The sequence below is a fragment of the Pseudorca crassidens genome, chromosome 8 (assembly GCF_039906515.1).
Source record: "Pseudorca crassidens isolate mPseCra1 chromosome 8, mPseCra1.hap1, whole genome shotgun sequence".
In the NCBI taxonomy this organism is placed as follows: Eukaryota; Metazoa; Chordata; class Mammalia; order Artiodactyla; family Delphinidae; genus Pseudorca; species Pseudorca crassidens.
This window is the reverse complement of record NC_090303.1, coordinates 34,799,159-34,814,582: the sequence shown is the minus strand read 5'-3', so window position 1 is coordinate 34,814,582 and position 15,424 is coordinate 34,799,159. Positions and strand designations below refer to the sequence as shown.

General features: G+C 35.6%; 1 protein-coding gene across 3 annotated transcripts in view; it reads left to right on the top strand.

Moving 5' to 3' along the window:
* ITGB8 (integrin subunit beta 8) overlaps positions 1 to 15,424 on the top strand; it is a 98,151-nt gene that overhangs the window by 35,360 nt on the left and 47,367 nt on the right. For 2 of the 3 annotated variants that reach the window (XM_067746187.1, XM_067746186.1), the window contains exons 2-3: positions 3,103 to 3,188; positions 9,149 to 9,320. In XM_067746187.1, the coding sequence (XP_067602288.1) occupies positions 3,103 to 3,188; positions 9,149 to 9,320 (258 nt within the window). Of the gene's footprint in view, positions 1 to 3,102; positions 3,189 to 8,054; positions 8,115 to 9,148; positions 9,321 to 15,424 lie in introns of those variants that run through there. The other variant, XM_067746188.1, reaches the window with a different exon arrangement.

The following is a 15,424-nucleotide window of genomic DNA, read 5'->3' as shown; positions in this document are numbered from 1 at the left end:
GAATGATTGATTCTAAATACCACGGACCGATAATCTTTATCAGTTTTCGGTTCATTCTTCCAGATAACTATGGACATCCTTTAAATTTTGTTGAAATTTTGTGGTGTAGACTTTAGACCATAAAAACATTAGAAATGTTTCCTAGAACTTTCACTTGATCTGATCACGTGACTTATGGAAAGCTCCCAAGCTAAACGTTGAAATTTCTACGGTCTTTAGGTTATTTTTTTCCTGGTTCATTTTCTTCTTCCTTTCACTTCTGTAGATTAAACACCCTCAAAATAATATTAATAAACATATCATCTAAACAGGATCATTTTTCTTGTAGTTAAATAGACTGAGAAATGTCAGCCTTGGAACCAGGGAAGTATTAACAGAACCAAAGTCTCTGTGTCCCTTGGTCATCATCCTTAGGTGTCTGAAGTTTGAGAACAGAGGTTGGCACTAGAACTTTTAAAAGAAAACAGAAAGCAAAATTCAGAGAGAACAGGGCTTCCCTGGTGGCGCAGTGGTTAAGAATCCGCCTTCCAATGCAGGGGACACGGGTTCGAGCCCTGGTCAGGAAAGTTCCCACATGCCGCGGAGCAACTAATCCCGTGCACCACAACTACTGAGCCTGCGCTCTAGAGCCCACGTGACACAACTACTGAGCCCGCGTGCCACAACTACTGAAGCCCATGTGCTTAGAGCCCGTGCTCCACAACAAGAGAAACAGCTGCAATGAGAAGCCCGTGCACTGCAACGAAGAGTAGCCCCCGCTCAACGCAACTAAAGAAAGCGCACACGCAGCAACGAAGACCCAACACAGCTGAAAATCAATTAATTAATTAATTTAAAAAAAAGATTCAGAGAGAACAGATTTTTGCTTATAAATTCATTATTTACTACATGTGCTATAGACGTAGGAGCCTGACTTGAACTTGAACCAGGTTAACTTAAGACAGAGTCAGACAACCATTTGAAACAAAGACCAAAGTCATAGAATCTGCAGCTTCCCTTCTAGGAGACTGCTGTCTTTTGCCACAGCAAAAGTCCTACCTATTCAGTGAAAGGCTTGCTCAACTCTGATCTGAAATAGACTTAATTCCATTTTCCAGCTGGGTCAAGCTTAAGAGTTGGTAAAGGTCAAGTTAGGTCTGCAAATGTGCTTGACTTCTAGACCTAAACTGATTTGCTTTCTGAGAACGAAACTAAAAAGGTCACTCCTCTTCTGAATACTTTAGGAATAAGCAGGTTTTACAGTTTTGGAGGATAAGCCAGATGGAAGATTTTTAGGTTATGGAGTCTTCATAGTTGGTGACCACACTGTAGTAAAGAGAGCCCAAACCTTAGTTTTTTTAGTCCTTGGAATTCTAGGCCAGTGAAGAAAATTCTAGCCCAGTGCAGTGCATCTAGATCAGGGAAGATGTTTTGGATGGTGTATTTTAAAAGCTGATGTAAAGCCAAGGACAAAGGATGAAGGGGACAGAAGAGATGGATAATAGAACAATGAGATGTTAAGGAAGAATGCTTTTAGCTTAACTCATTGGTACCTGGGGAAATACAGGGAAGAGTGCTCACTACCACCCCAGTTATTTCAGTTTTCAAAATACATTTTGGTCTAGAATTGCACATACTTCCCAATATCCCAATGCACCTCTCTGCTATGTTTACTTCTCTGTATTCCTCTCTCTCTCTTCACTGCCAACACCCATCCCATGCCACCTCCAGGTCAGAACCGTTTTAAGCCTGTCTTCAAGAATGTTGGGGCAAGTTGAGAGAGAAGGAAAAGAGAAACCAATTAGATGGGGATAGCTAGAGATTTTGTAGACTCTATCCCCTTTCAAACTCCGATGTACATGTGTGATTGGGCACACACACAGTCTTCTTTCATGCCTATTACATTTTTTAAAAAGAGATGAACACAAATGAGAAGAAACAAAATGAGAGGGCAAAGAGACATACTAGGTATCACTGCCTCTGGGGAGCCATCTGTAAACATGCCCTCTTCTCTGACCCCTGCCCTTCCCTCTAAGTAGAGTGAGAAGATCCTCACCATATTCCCATAGTGCATTGGTGATATTTTGTTATGCTTATCACCCTGTATTTTATTGTTTTCTTATACAGTTTTCACCTCACCTGGACTGTGAACTACTTAAAGCCAGGATGTCTATGTTATTTACTGTGTGCGTGTGAGATGGGTAGAATGCTGTGATTTCCCATGTCCTTGGGACATTTCATTGTAAAGGATGGAGTATGGGAAGCATGTGATTGTTCCACTAAAACCTCATGATAAAATAATTTATGACTCTCTCTTTATTATATTTTATGTGTTTAAGTCTGTAATATGAGCCTCTTTTTAATGATCTAAGTAGTAGCTAGAAGGATAAAGGTAAATAGTATCCAGGCACAACTATGTTATTAACACATAACAGACAAGTGTGGGTAGCTATGGAAAAGTGAATTGGTCATAATCTTAAAAGTGGTCCAGTCAGAGAAACTAAATTAGGTTAACTAAAACAACCCATTCATTTTAACCACTTTACTTCTAAAATACTGAATCATTGCCATTTTGTCTGGTTCTGATATCCTTCATGCCAAAATAATCAATATTAATGCAGTCAGAATTACCAAGCGAACTACTGTGTATGTCCATCAAGAATGTTTCTCAGAAACTTCATTCACTGTGACTCAATATGGATTTACATGTTGAGATTGAGGTCTGTATATGATTATTTTTACAGAAAAATTCTAGATCCAAAAACACCTCATTGGTTCAGATAATATGAACTACAGTGAAACTTTAGCACACTAAAATATTTGGAGGATCCTCTGCCATTGCAACAGAGTTTCAAACGAAACCCCAAAACCTAAAGTCATATTTTTATCACCTTCTTTTCCCTAATTTTATAAAACCAGATGATAGCTATCCAGAAAATACGGTACATATTAATTGCAGTGATCAGGTTAACAATTCCCAAAGAAATTATATATTTTTGATGTCATATACTTAAAACTATGGGTCAGCTTATGTCAGTTTTCAAAATACATTTTGGTCTAGAATTGCACATATTTCCCAATATCAGAGTAAACCGTAATGCCTCATTTTATCCTCCATTACAGAAGACAATAGATGTGCATCTTCGAATGCAGTGTCCTGCACCAAGTGCCTTGCGCTGGGTCCGGAATGTGGATGGTGTGCTCAAGAGGTGTGCCTTTTTCTTTCTTTCCTTTTTTGCTCTTTTCTCTTCTCCTTAAAGTTGACCTTCTTTCTAGCATGATTTCACTGACCTAATATTCTGTGCCTTGAAGATGCATCAGGAAAAAGAAAGATACTGCTGAGCATCAGGAAAATTTTCTTTGGTTTCATGCTTGGAAACAGCATATCTGGCTGAATATAAGTATAACCTTTTTATTAGGAAAATTATGGTAATTTTGAAATGAAGTGCAAACCATTTTATGTTTTCCATCTGTTCTATAGAGAGAGTTGGCAAACACGGATAGTAACTTTTGATAGGTCAGTAGGCTTTGTGCGAAATTCTTGCTGCAGCTTGGGGCATTAGGTTATATATCCAAGTTGGATCGTTGTCTTGTGCTTGCTTATTAAAGAAAAGCAAGCTAATTTATTGTTCCATCTCATTTGTTTTTATTTGAAATACTTGGAGATAAGTGATTTGCTCCATTTCATAACACTGTACATCAGTTCACTGGCTACTTATGCAAAATGGGATGCTTTTCTTTGACATGCGACCCTATTCATGCAATATTGTGTACATTAAATTCTGTTACATGGAGAATAACCAGAAAATGTTTATTCTTCAAAATTTATGTTTTTATAGTCAAATAAAGAGAAACATGTCCTAATAACAAACTTTATAGTAAAACGATTATAATGTGTTCCTTCCTTCTTGGCTCTAAACTTGTATTGAGTTTTTTCTTTTGTTGGTAATCTTCAATCAAAACTACCTTATATAATAAGTTTCAATGAGGAAGCCAACTGCTAATTTGGTTTTTTTTTTATGAGATTACCTAGGTAACTTTACAATCATTTATGTAGTTCCTGAGAATTGAAACAAACAGACCTTTAATGGCCTTTTGCTTGACATGAAGAGAAATCTCTAGCTTTTGCAGCCTCTGATTTAGATGAAAAAACTGTATCTACCATTAGCTTTCCAATCTCTCCTGTTATTACTTGTCCTTTTATACATCCCCCAAGAGGAAACAGAAATATGAAAAGTAGCAAAGGATGATGGACATTACTTTCTTCTATGCAACAAGTCAGGAAAAAGGCAGGGGAGGGGATCATGAAACAGTAGCCATGTCTTCCGGAAGTAAGCAGCCCTCCTACTGACAGCCCAAAGGCTTCCTGGACATACTCTGGGCTTTATCGGTCAGAAAATCAGATGTCACCCAAAACTAGGCAGTGCTTTGCCAGAACCCATGGAGCCAGGCAATGTCATAGAGAGGACAATTCCACAGTTTCCAGGACCAATCTCATTCCCTCCTATGATCCAAATGACCAGACAGAATTCACTCTTTTCTCTGAGCCTCCCTTTCCGCATCTCTATAACCTTGAGTTTGAAGTTTACTTCCAGTTTTTCCTTGTCAGGTATGTTTTACATTTGTTGATATGTTGATATTTCATGACCCTCACCCAACACTCCGTTTTAGACCTCTACTGCATGACCAAGGAAGATCATTAGAGTTGTGAAGACTGTGCCAACTTAACTTCAGCTCCTGAGAACTTTAGTGACTATAGTTTAGAGGGATTTTCAAAAGATGGTTCAGAAACCCAGTTACCAGCTAAATGCAACATGCCAGCCATATAGAATGTCAGTTTCCAGAGAGCACCCTTCTCCATCTCACACCTCTACTGGCATGAAAAGTCTGGAGAGTCACAGTTATGGGAGGAGCAATGTCAGTCCTGCCACGGAGGAGGGATTTTGTGTATTCAGAGGAATGGGTGGTCAAGTGGAAGGAGGTAAGCCAAGGAGGAAACGTAGGGTGGCTTCCAGAGGTGTCTGCTGTTGGTCCAATCCTCAGAAGGGGATCTCAGAAAACATCCAGAAATGACTTGGCTGTTCATATCCCGAAATATTCTTCTATGTGGTGCAGGGTAGTCTAATTTATGTGTTGACAAAGCAGGCTCTGAAATGCGATCAACTTGGATTCAAATCCCAGTGCCATCCATTTCCAACTATGTAAACGTGGCCATGTTAACCTACCCACTCTGAGCCTCAGTTTTCCCTAGCTCTAAAATGGAAATAATAACTGTAACTATGACACACCGTTGTGAAGTTTAAATGAAACTGTATGTGGAAGGCATTTAGCACACAGGCATTGCTTAAGTTACTATAAGAACTATGGTGAGACTCTAGAGCAATTCATTCAGACTTAGGAAACTAAGAAAATTGCCTGTGTTAAGAATACAACGTCAGGGGAAGCAACCCATGTTAGCACTCAGTCACTGGCCATATCATTAACAGAAGGAGCTGTCCACTCCCTACATGCTGACCTGACACCACTGAAAGGAAAAATGCAATGGTTAATTTTGAAAGATTGCCCACCATTAGTCACATATGCAACTGCTGGTTTTATTTCTCAGCCAGCAAGAGAAGAGGGACAAGAAAGAAAGAGGCATTTTTTTCTCTGTTCATGATTAGAAAAGATAAACATGATCAACTTAAGCCTGGTTTGTATAATTCTCAAAGCTGGTCAAAAGTAAAAGTTCACTAGAAAATTTACACAGAGTATAATCAATTTGTCTGCATTCTTGTGTGGCATGTCAATCTGCCATTCTGTATATTTTGACTTCTCTTTCTCTCCATGCTACATAAAAGGAACTGGAAAATATTTAGGATAGACAAAATTGTATCAATATTACCTAGTTCAATGCCTCATATTCATTTTAACATATGTCAAAGACTGGACATAACATATGTGAAAAAAAAGATGACTTAACGTATGTGAAAGTTTTGAAGACTTCTCCTCCTCTTCTGCCTGATATGTCAGATACAGGTTGTGATTACATAGTCAGAAGTTTACAGGGCAGCCTTGGAGCATAATTAAACCGAAATACAATACAAAGGGCATTCACTGTCAAAAAGGAAGATGAAGGAATTCTTTCATTTCTGTACAGATTGCCATGCTTGGAGGTTAGAAAGACTCAGAAACGAGTAGGAGAAAAACCTTTTCCTATTTATATCTCCAGACTATTACATTAAATGGATGAAAGTAACAATTGATGAGAAGCCAACCAGGGTAACTTTCTAACCTGGGCTTTTCATTCTCAAATAGGTTTTAGACAGCTGGAGTATAAGTTTGCTTGAGTATTTCTTGTAGAAAAAGTAAAATATAAGAATTAGAAGACATTAAAATGACATAAAACACCAAAAGTTAAAAGGGTGTGGTTTCAAATTCTTTTCTTTTATACGGAGTGGAAAGTAGGCCACAGTGGGTAGGGGCAGCATTCCATTCTTTATTTTGATGCCACGATCTTTTCTTCCCTTTTCAAACCTAATTGTCAAATTGGCAATGTTTTTCTAACTTAGTTTTTACAGTAGAGTAAAAACAGCCATGCTGATTCAGACACTGCAAAACAAATGATGTTTTTTTGCCTATTTCAGCAAAATGATTTGACATTTAAAGGTCAAATGGCATAGCTTGATGTATAGTTGCAGTGAATTAACCACCTTCCCCTCTTTTTCATTCTGTATATACAAATCACAAAATTTCCAGCTGAAAAGAAAAATCAGAGTTATTTGTACTTTATTTCCTTTCCTGATTTGAAGGCTTGCAGTTTTTGCTTAAATTAATTAAATTAAAGCGCATGTGGCCCTTGGTCTGTGGCCTTCATGGGAGGCATGAATGAGCATACATGTACCAAGCCTTATGCGCCCTCAGTATTCCCCAGGCTCTGGGACAGCTGAGATCCCCCATCCAGCCCCTTATATCTAGCAGTACATGCCACCTTTCTCTGAGGAGCTCCAAGTTGTTTAAAAACTAAATCTCACATTCAGAACCTCTAAGTTTTAACAACAGATAGGATAAACTTGGAAATGAGAAATTAAGGCTTTAAACGTTTTAAACTTCAGCAAGCAAGGTCAATAGCAAGGCAAATCGAATTCTTCTATTCCCATGAAGTCATTCACCAATGACACCTGGAGATCTTGACTGAAAAGAACCTATTCTCTCTTGTCTTTTTTTAAAACAAATTTATTTATTTATTTATTTATTTTTGGCTGTGTTGGGTCTTTGTTGCTGTGTGTGGGCTTTTCTCTAGTTGTGGCGAGCGGGGGCTACTCTTCGTTGCAGTGCGCTGCCTTCTCACTGCAGTGGCTTCTCTTGCGGAGCACGGGCTCTAGGCACGTGGACTTCAGTAGTTGTGGCACGTGGGCTCAGTAGTTGTGGCTCCCGGGATCTAGAGCGCAGGCTCAGTATTCGTGGGGCACGGGCTTAGTTGCTCCGCAGCATGTGGGATCTTCCCCGACCAGGGCTCGAACCTGTGTCCCCTGCATTGGCAGGTGGATTCTCAACCACCGTGCCACCAGGGAAGCCCTCTCTTTTGTCTTTTAATTATATTTATATTACAACTGTGCACCACACTCTAATTCAGGATCAGTACTGTAAAGGGTCACATAGTAAAATTTTTTGTGCCACATACTATCTCTGTTGTACATTCTTCTTCTCCGTTTTTATTGTTTTACAGCATTTAAAAAATGTAACAAGTATTTTTTAGCACTCAAGCCATACAAAAACAAGGCATGAGCTGTGTTTGTCCCACTGTCTCTAGTTTTCCAACCCTTTTTCTAAATTGAGAGAAGAATTAAATTAAAATCTTTGTATGAATGTTTTTATATTGCCTACCACCATCCCATCTAATTCCTCACCAGTGCCAAGGATCTCCTTATTCATAATTAGTGATCTCATAGTCAAGTAATATTAAACGTGAATATAATCTCTTTTCTCCATAACCCTATGACATTCTGTGCTTCCCCTAAATTTAATGCCTATGATAATTACATTTACTTGCTTAATGGCTGAATTCACTGATGGTCTGTTGACTCTGATAACAGGGACTCTATCTGTCGTGTTCCAGTCTGTATCCTCAGCACCTAACAAACTACTGTCCCTGAGTAAGTATTCAGTCAACATTCTTCGATTGAATGAGTAATTGATCAGAAACCCAGTTCTCTGAATCGGTTAAACTAGATGAGGAATGACTGAATGCCAGATCAAAATAGCCACATCCAGGAAGATCACTAAGCAAATATCCAGCCCATATGTAAGCAAATATCCCAAATAATTCAGGCCAACATTATATATAATAAACTATATTTCTATACTTTTCAATACATTTCCTGTTCTTAGGAAAAAACCTGAATGGTTACATTCAAAAATAAAAATATCAAATCTTTCTCAGTCAAGATAAATTATATTTTAAGCTTGCTCCATTAATTCCAAGTTTAATGGATGGCTATTGGATTACCATCAACTAACCAGTGCTGAATGGTAATGAAAGTTCAAGATTCTGTTCAAAATCAGGAGAATTTGAGCTGCACTTTTTTATCTCCCAGCCTCATTATGAGCATCTTCCTTGGTTTACTGAATTACAGGCTGTTACGTGTATAAGAAGTCGGGGAATTTTTAGTCTAAGAAATATAGATTTCCAATTCATTCTTTTATGAATTTTCAGTACCTAATTAGGCATGTGATTTCTAAGGACTTGCTCTCACATTCCAAACATAATAGTATATAGTAAACATACCAGTTGGGTTCTTTGAGAACTGAAGCTTACATGTGGAACCACACTGAATGGTCTATTTTGGCTAAATTTTCTTTTGGAGCAGTATTTCCAAAGTAAAATATTTAGAAGGAATTAAGTTGGTGTAATTTTAAAGTGATCAGTTAACAATATTTAAAGTACTTAGTTTAAATCTCCTTTTTAATATTCATTTTCTTCTTTCAAAATAACATTTAGAAATTAAAGCTTTATTCAAGACAAATTTGCCAGTATTCTTATTGGAAACATGCAGCTATTCTTAACAGTTGTATAATTTGTACAATATTGGAAGATGGCTTCTTTGCAGTGTTCGTTATGTGGTTTTCTTTGGTTATAACTGAGATGATATGCACTAAAAACATCAGTGATTTTCCTTCTTTTAAACAGGATTTCATTTCAGGTGGATCAAAGAATGAACGTTGTGATATTGTTTCCAATTTAATAAACAAAGGCTGCTCAATTGATTTGATAGAATACCCATCTGTGCATGTAACACCAAGTGAAAATGAAATCAATACCCAGGTGACACCAGGAGAAGTGCTGATTCAGCTACGTCAAGGTATGGTTATTTTCAAATAAATCAATGATGATTCTTCATTTGAAATTATATCTAGCTTTATTTGCTCATATTTAACATTTTATGGCAGGCAGTATTGCTACAGTAGAAATAAGAGTGGGCTCAGAATCAAGAAATCAGAATTCTAGTCTTTCTTATGCCTATAGCTAGCTGTGTGGCCTCGGACACTCTGCAAACCTGACCACACTATATTATAATTATGTGTTTCCAAACTTGATCACATTGTACTGTAATTGTGTTCCTATGCCACTGCCAGCTCTGGAAGAAAGAGAACATGTTTTATTCTACTCTGTTTCTCCAATGCCTAACAGAGTGCTGGCATGTAGTAAGCACTCCATAAGTGTTTGCTGAATTTGTTAGTTGATTAATTAGTAAGAGATGTGAATTAAGCTAAGTCTTAGAGCCTGTGTGATAAGCTTGTAACAGAAAACTATAATTCATAATTATCATAATTAACTTGAGCTGATTTGGCCCCTGAGAGTAACATACGCTTTTCCTCCAATACTTCTCTTATACTTGTCCTTCCACACCACTGTATTGCACATGTAGCAGGCCACTGGAAATTATTCATTTTCTCCAGTGCCAGAGAATCCCAATGAACTAACTACATATGGCAAGATAAGTTCAGGTACAAAGATATGCATCACTCAACTAGATACATTTAGTTTTAAGTGGTATGCGATTGCCTTCAAGCCATCATTATTTCATTTTGGGTGGTCTTGTCCTGTCATTAAACTTTTGAATAACCATTATCAACATATGACCTCCCAATTCCAAAACTGAGCTATTTTTCCCAGACTCTTGGATTACCCAAATAACGAAATCCATTTCTTTCTTGGCCCTAGGCATTTTCCCAGCTTCCAATTAAAACTGCACTTCACCATATCCAACAATTATACAGCCCAGTATGGACATAAATGAGTGACAGCTGGAAAGGGGTACACAAAAATTAAAGTAACTAGGTTGGTAAGATTATGACACTTGCCACCTTCTATTGCTGCCATAGCAATATACCACACACTATGTGCCTTAAACAACAGAAATTTATTTTCTCACAGTTCTAGGAGCTAGGAAGTCTAAGATCAAGGTGCTGGCAGATTCGGTTTCTGGGGAGGGAGAGAGAATGACAGACAGACAGAAAAGGAGCTCTCTGTTGTCTACATATAAGGGCACTGAACCCACCATGAGGACCCCACCCTCAGGACCTCATCTATATCTAGTCATCTCCCAAAGGCTCCATCTCCAAACACCATCACATTGTGAGTTAGGGCTTCAACATAGAAATTTGGCTGGGGGCGGGCAGGGAGGGGGCAAAATTCAATCCATAATTCTTGATATATAAAATAATGTTTTCAAAAGCTATGAAATATTTTTAGAAATTAATTATATTTTATACAAGAAAACTGAACTCCAAAAAGTGAAACTGTTTTTATAGGCCAACATCTCTGAACACCTCGCAATAAAATTTAAAATCAATACAAGAGGATAAACAAATATTAAATAATAGAGAAACAAAGAAAAGATTTTCCTAAATAAGTTCTATCTCCAAGAATAAATCAAAACTCTAGTCATAGACTATTTGATAATAACAATAATAACAACACACATCATAACATAATGGTATGTGTTCAAAGTTGCTCTCAGGATAATTCAAAACTTTAAATGCTTTTATTATTAAAGAAGAATGAAGCATCCAGATAAAGGTATAGAAACAACAAAAACAAAATAACCATAAGGAAAACAAGAGGAAGAAATTCATAAGTTAAGAAAAAAAACAAAATGGAATGCAAAATAGAAATAAAAAAGTAAAACGAACGTATAAATCCAAAATCTGGTTATTTGTAAAGCCCAATGAAATAGACAAATTGTTGGCAAAGCTAATTAAGAAAAAAGGACAAAAAGCAAATGACCTGATTATACAGACCATAACCAGAGAAACAAATATTGGGTAAAAAAAAACTTTAAGAAAATATTAAAAATGGTAAAATGCATTAAATGTGGTAAAATATATAAATCGTAATAATAAAGATAATTTTCTAGGAAAATATACATGACTAAAATTGACTCAAGAAGAGGGAAACCCCTAAGAAACCTAATAAAGATATAAGAAGTTAAGAAAATTATAAAAGAAACTCCCCCTAAAAACATTAGGTCTAAAGGATTTCATGGGGAGAAATGATTTCATGTTCCCCTAAACATTTAAGGAACACATTATCCCTATGCTACATGAACTCTTCCATGGTTTTAGAGAAGGCTTAGAAGCTACTCAATTTTTACAAGCTTATCATAACTCTAGTATCAAATCCCTAATAACATTTTAAGAAATCAAATTAAACTGCATGTGATAATAAGGGCAATGTCACCATACAAGTAGATCTAACCTAGGGTAGTTGATTGTCTTAAAATTAATGTATTTTTATCATCTTAGTTTGCCAAAAGAAGAAAAATATATATTGTTATCTCAATAGATGCCAAAAATCATACAAAAGAAATTAGTATCCATTCCTGCCCAAACCAAAATTGAAGACTACTTTTTTAATATGTATTAAAATCCTTCTGAAAGTTTTACATAAAAGCAATCAGACAAGAAAACCAAGTATGTGTTATCAACATTTTGAAAAGATAAAGCAAAATTATCATTATATTTCTACCTGGAAATCCAGGCAAATCAACGAAAACTATTAAAATTAAAAATAAAAGGCCATGGCAGGAAATTTTTTAAATATTCAAAAATCAATGAATTTCTTATATAGTATTAAATATAACTTAAAAAGGGATCATTTCAAAGCAGCAACCTAAAATGTAAACTGCCTAGTGATAAAATTTCTAAAAAATATGTAGAGTCTATTGTGCTACGTAAAAGACAGTATGAATAGATGCAGAAGAATTTTATGTTCCTGAATAGGGAAACAATATTATAAAAATAACAGTTTTCTATAAATATATTCTAGTAATGTAACAAAATCTAAGTGAATCAATAAATGTAAGACAGTCCCAATCAAATTTAAATGCAGTTTGTTTAAACAAATCTTCAGTGATATTCATTATACATGTATCTATCTATATCTATCTATCTCTCCATATATGTAACAACATATTTATTTAGGATACAGTCCTAGGAATAGATTTACTAGGTCATGTGTATTACCAGATTATTCACAAGAAAAATTCATGTCCAGTTAGGCTTTCAAGAGTCAACCTCACCCATTCTCATTCTTTTTAATCTCTTCAATTTGTTAAGTGTAACTAGTCTATTAGCTGTTTTCTTTTGTCTTTTTCCTATTACTAGAAAGCTTGCATATTTTTCTTAAGCTTATTAATTATCTTTATCTCTCCACTTTGTGTGTGATTTGCCCCTCCATACAAATTTGCTTATTTTTCTCACTGAATATTAATTTTCAACAGCTTACAGATGAGGCTTATCATATATTATTTACCTCTAAAAAATGACTAATAGCCTTAAAAAATGTCTTGCTCTTTTTTAAATACTTGAGATTTGAAAATTACAAGGTGCATTTTTTTATACTGGTATGTTACTTTTAAATTTATACACTTAAATGAATTTAGTCTGTTCTCTTCTGTAGACATAATGGTGGCTGAATCCTCCTGAGACTATAAATTAACAGTTCAAAAGTTGGGAAGTTATTTCAGTGCTGTAGATAAGCAATGGCAGTAATGGTAACAAGGCAGGAGAAAAATGGCCAGACTTGAGAGATAATCCGGAGGTTTCATCCCCAGGGATTGGTGATTGATGAGTATGGGAACACCTGGGCTCTGGCTCGAGCATCTAGGTGAGGTGGAGAAGGCTGCTCTTTGTGGAGGGGGTGAGTCTGAGTTCAAACAGACATCTTGAATTAAGGTAGTGACTTACCCATTAGGTGTTCTGGGGAGAGACAGAGTTGGAGATAGAGAAGCTGGAGATGTCAACATGAGGTAGTAAGTGAAGGTAGTATGAATGAGATCATGGGAGTAGGAGAATCAAAACACAAATGCTTAATGTCTATGTCAATCATTATAGGGTTTGATTTTAGTCAATTCCCCAATCCTCATGAATTTCTGTGTGGAAATAGTTACTAACTGTCTAACGTGTATGTTATCTTTCCAACATAGCTATGACAGAACTATATTTTTATAATCTGCATATATAGCAAATAATTATTAAAATAGATTTAATAAGTTCATCTAAAAGTGCATCGTGGCATCAAAGACATGCCAGCTTTGGGGCATAATATATAAAGCTGTATTTTACCAACTCCAGATATACAGGAACCTCATTCCTTACAATGTAAAGTCCTTTGCACCCTAATATATATATAAGAGTTGAGGGTCTGGTATAATGAATACCTAAGTGTAAAATACATTTATTCCCTAATATTAATTTTGATTTATTAGATTTATTTATAGATAACCACTTTATTCTTACCTGATAAAAATTCATGACCTTCAATGTAGCATTTATTAAGGATTTTAAAAAGTTTTTATTTTTAAAAATAAAAATATTTCCATTATATCATATACTAAGTTTTTAAAGGAATGTTAGGGCTATATAAAATATGTATATAATATATATAATTGAATATTTTAAATGAGATTTTAAAAAGATATTTACTTTTTACTTCTTAAACTATACTTTTTAAAATTTTTACCTATCAATTTTATGGAAAAATAATAACAGAAATAGGTGACTAATCCTAGTTTATGTCCCCTAAGAACAGTGAAATGAAATGAAATCTTTAGGAAGATAGGTGAGAGAAGATAATTCTCGATTTCTGTTTCAGAAGTAATATAATGTATATGACAAGGATGAGTATAATTTGTACTTCACTAATTGAAGAAAAGGTTTCAAACTTGATTCATTTTAATATTTTAAAGAAAAAAAGTTCTTTAGTGTAGCTTAATTTAAAATGTAAGATTTTTCAGGTATTCTTCTTGAATTCAAAACTTTTTTCAAAAAACCTAAAACTATAGAGTCATGCATTTTTCCTCCTCAACACCTGGCACATATCCCCCATTTTATCCCACACAGAAATCCAGAAATGTGCTGGAGTCTGTACCTTGCTGTTTCAAACTAGTCTAATTCTTGGGCCTTCTCCTTCCCCTGCTCAAGGATAATGAATAGAAATTGGCAGCTCTTTCCTCCTGCTACAGTTCTCCATATTTTCTTACGGTTTTTCAGTTTCATCTTATGCAGAATATTTCTTAGTTATCTTTTCTTAATATCCAGTCATGTTTGTTGTAGCCAGCTCTTCAGAGATGCTCACGCCATTATTTGAGTGATTTAAAACTCATTCGAACAACTTTATTTTTTTGGTCTATTCAAACCAATATTGGCAATAGCTCTAAGTAGGTCTCAACTTTCCTCCAAGTCCTCTTTCTTATTCTATGTCACAGACTCTTTTCTTGCCTTTAAAGTTAATCAAAGGAATAGGACTTGAGCCTTTAGAATCTCAAATTATGAGGATGAAGCTTTCCTGGAGATAATGTAAGTGGTGGCATAAATATTTTGGGGGCCAGATGATACTCTTTTCCTCTTATAGAGAGAAACTATTTAAGATCTCCCTAAACTATGGGAAAGAAGTTATAAATATTAGCTTCTTACTGTGGTATATATATGGGCCTTTTGAAATGCTGTATCAAAATATTCTTCCAATATAGTTTAAAGAACATTTATGAGTGGCTATGCATGTACCAAACCCAGAGGCTTCAGAGATAAATAAACAGTTCTTATCCTAATGTTGTTCTATCTAATGTTAGATAGAACAGTTCTATCTATCATCTATTCTAACATTAGAACAGATCTAATGTTAGAATCTAGTAATACTAATGGTAATAATTACTAATGTCTATATATTTACTGTGTACCAAATACTGTGGTAAATATTTTATATGGATCACTGCACTTAGTAGCTCTTACCCACTAAAAGAATCCACCCCCACATAGCTCCTTCTCTCAGAGTAGCATTTAAGACATTGCTGCTGGAATTTATATCACAGTGGTGATGGCCGCAGATATTGTCTTATTTTTAGATGTGTTTCTTTCTCATTCAATATATTCAAAACCTCTTTAATGTCATCTTCCCTTTGAG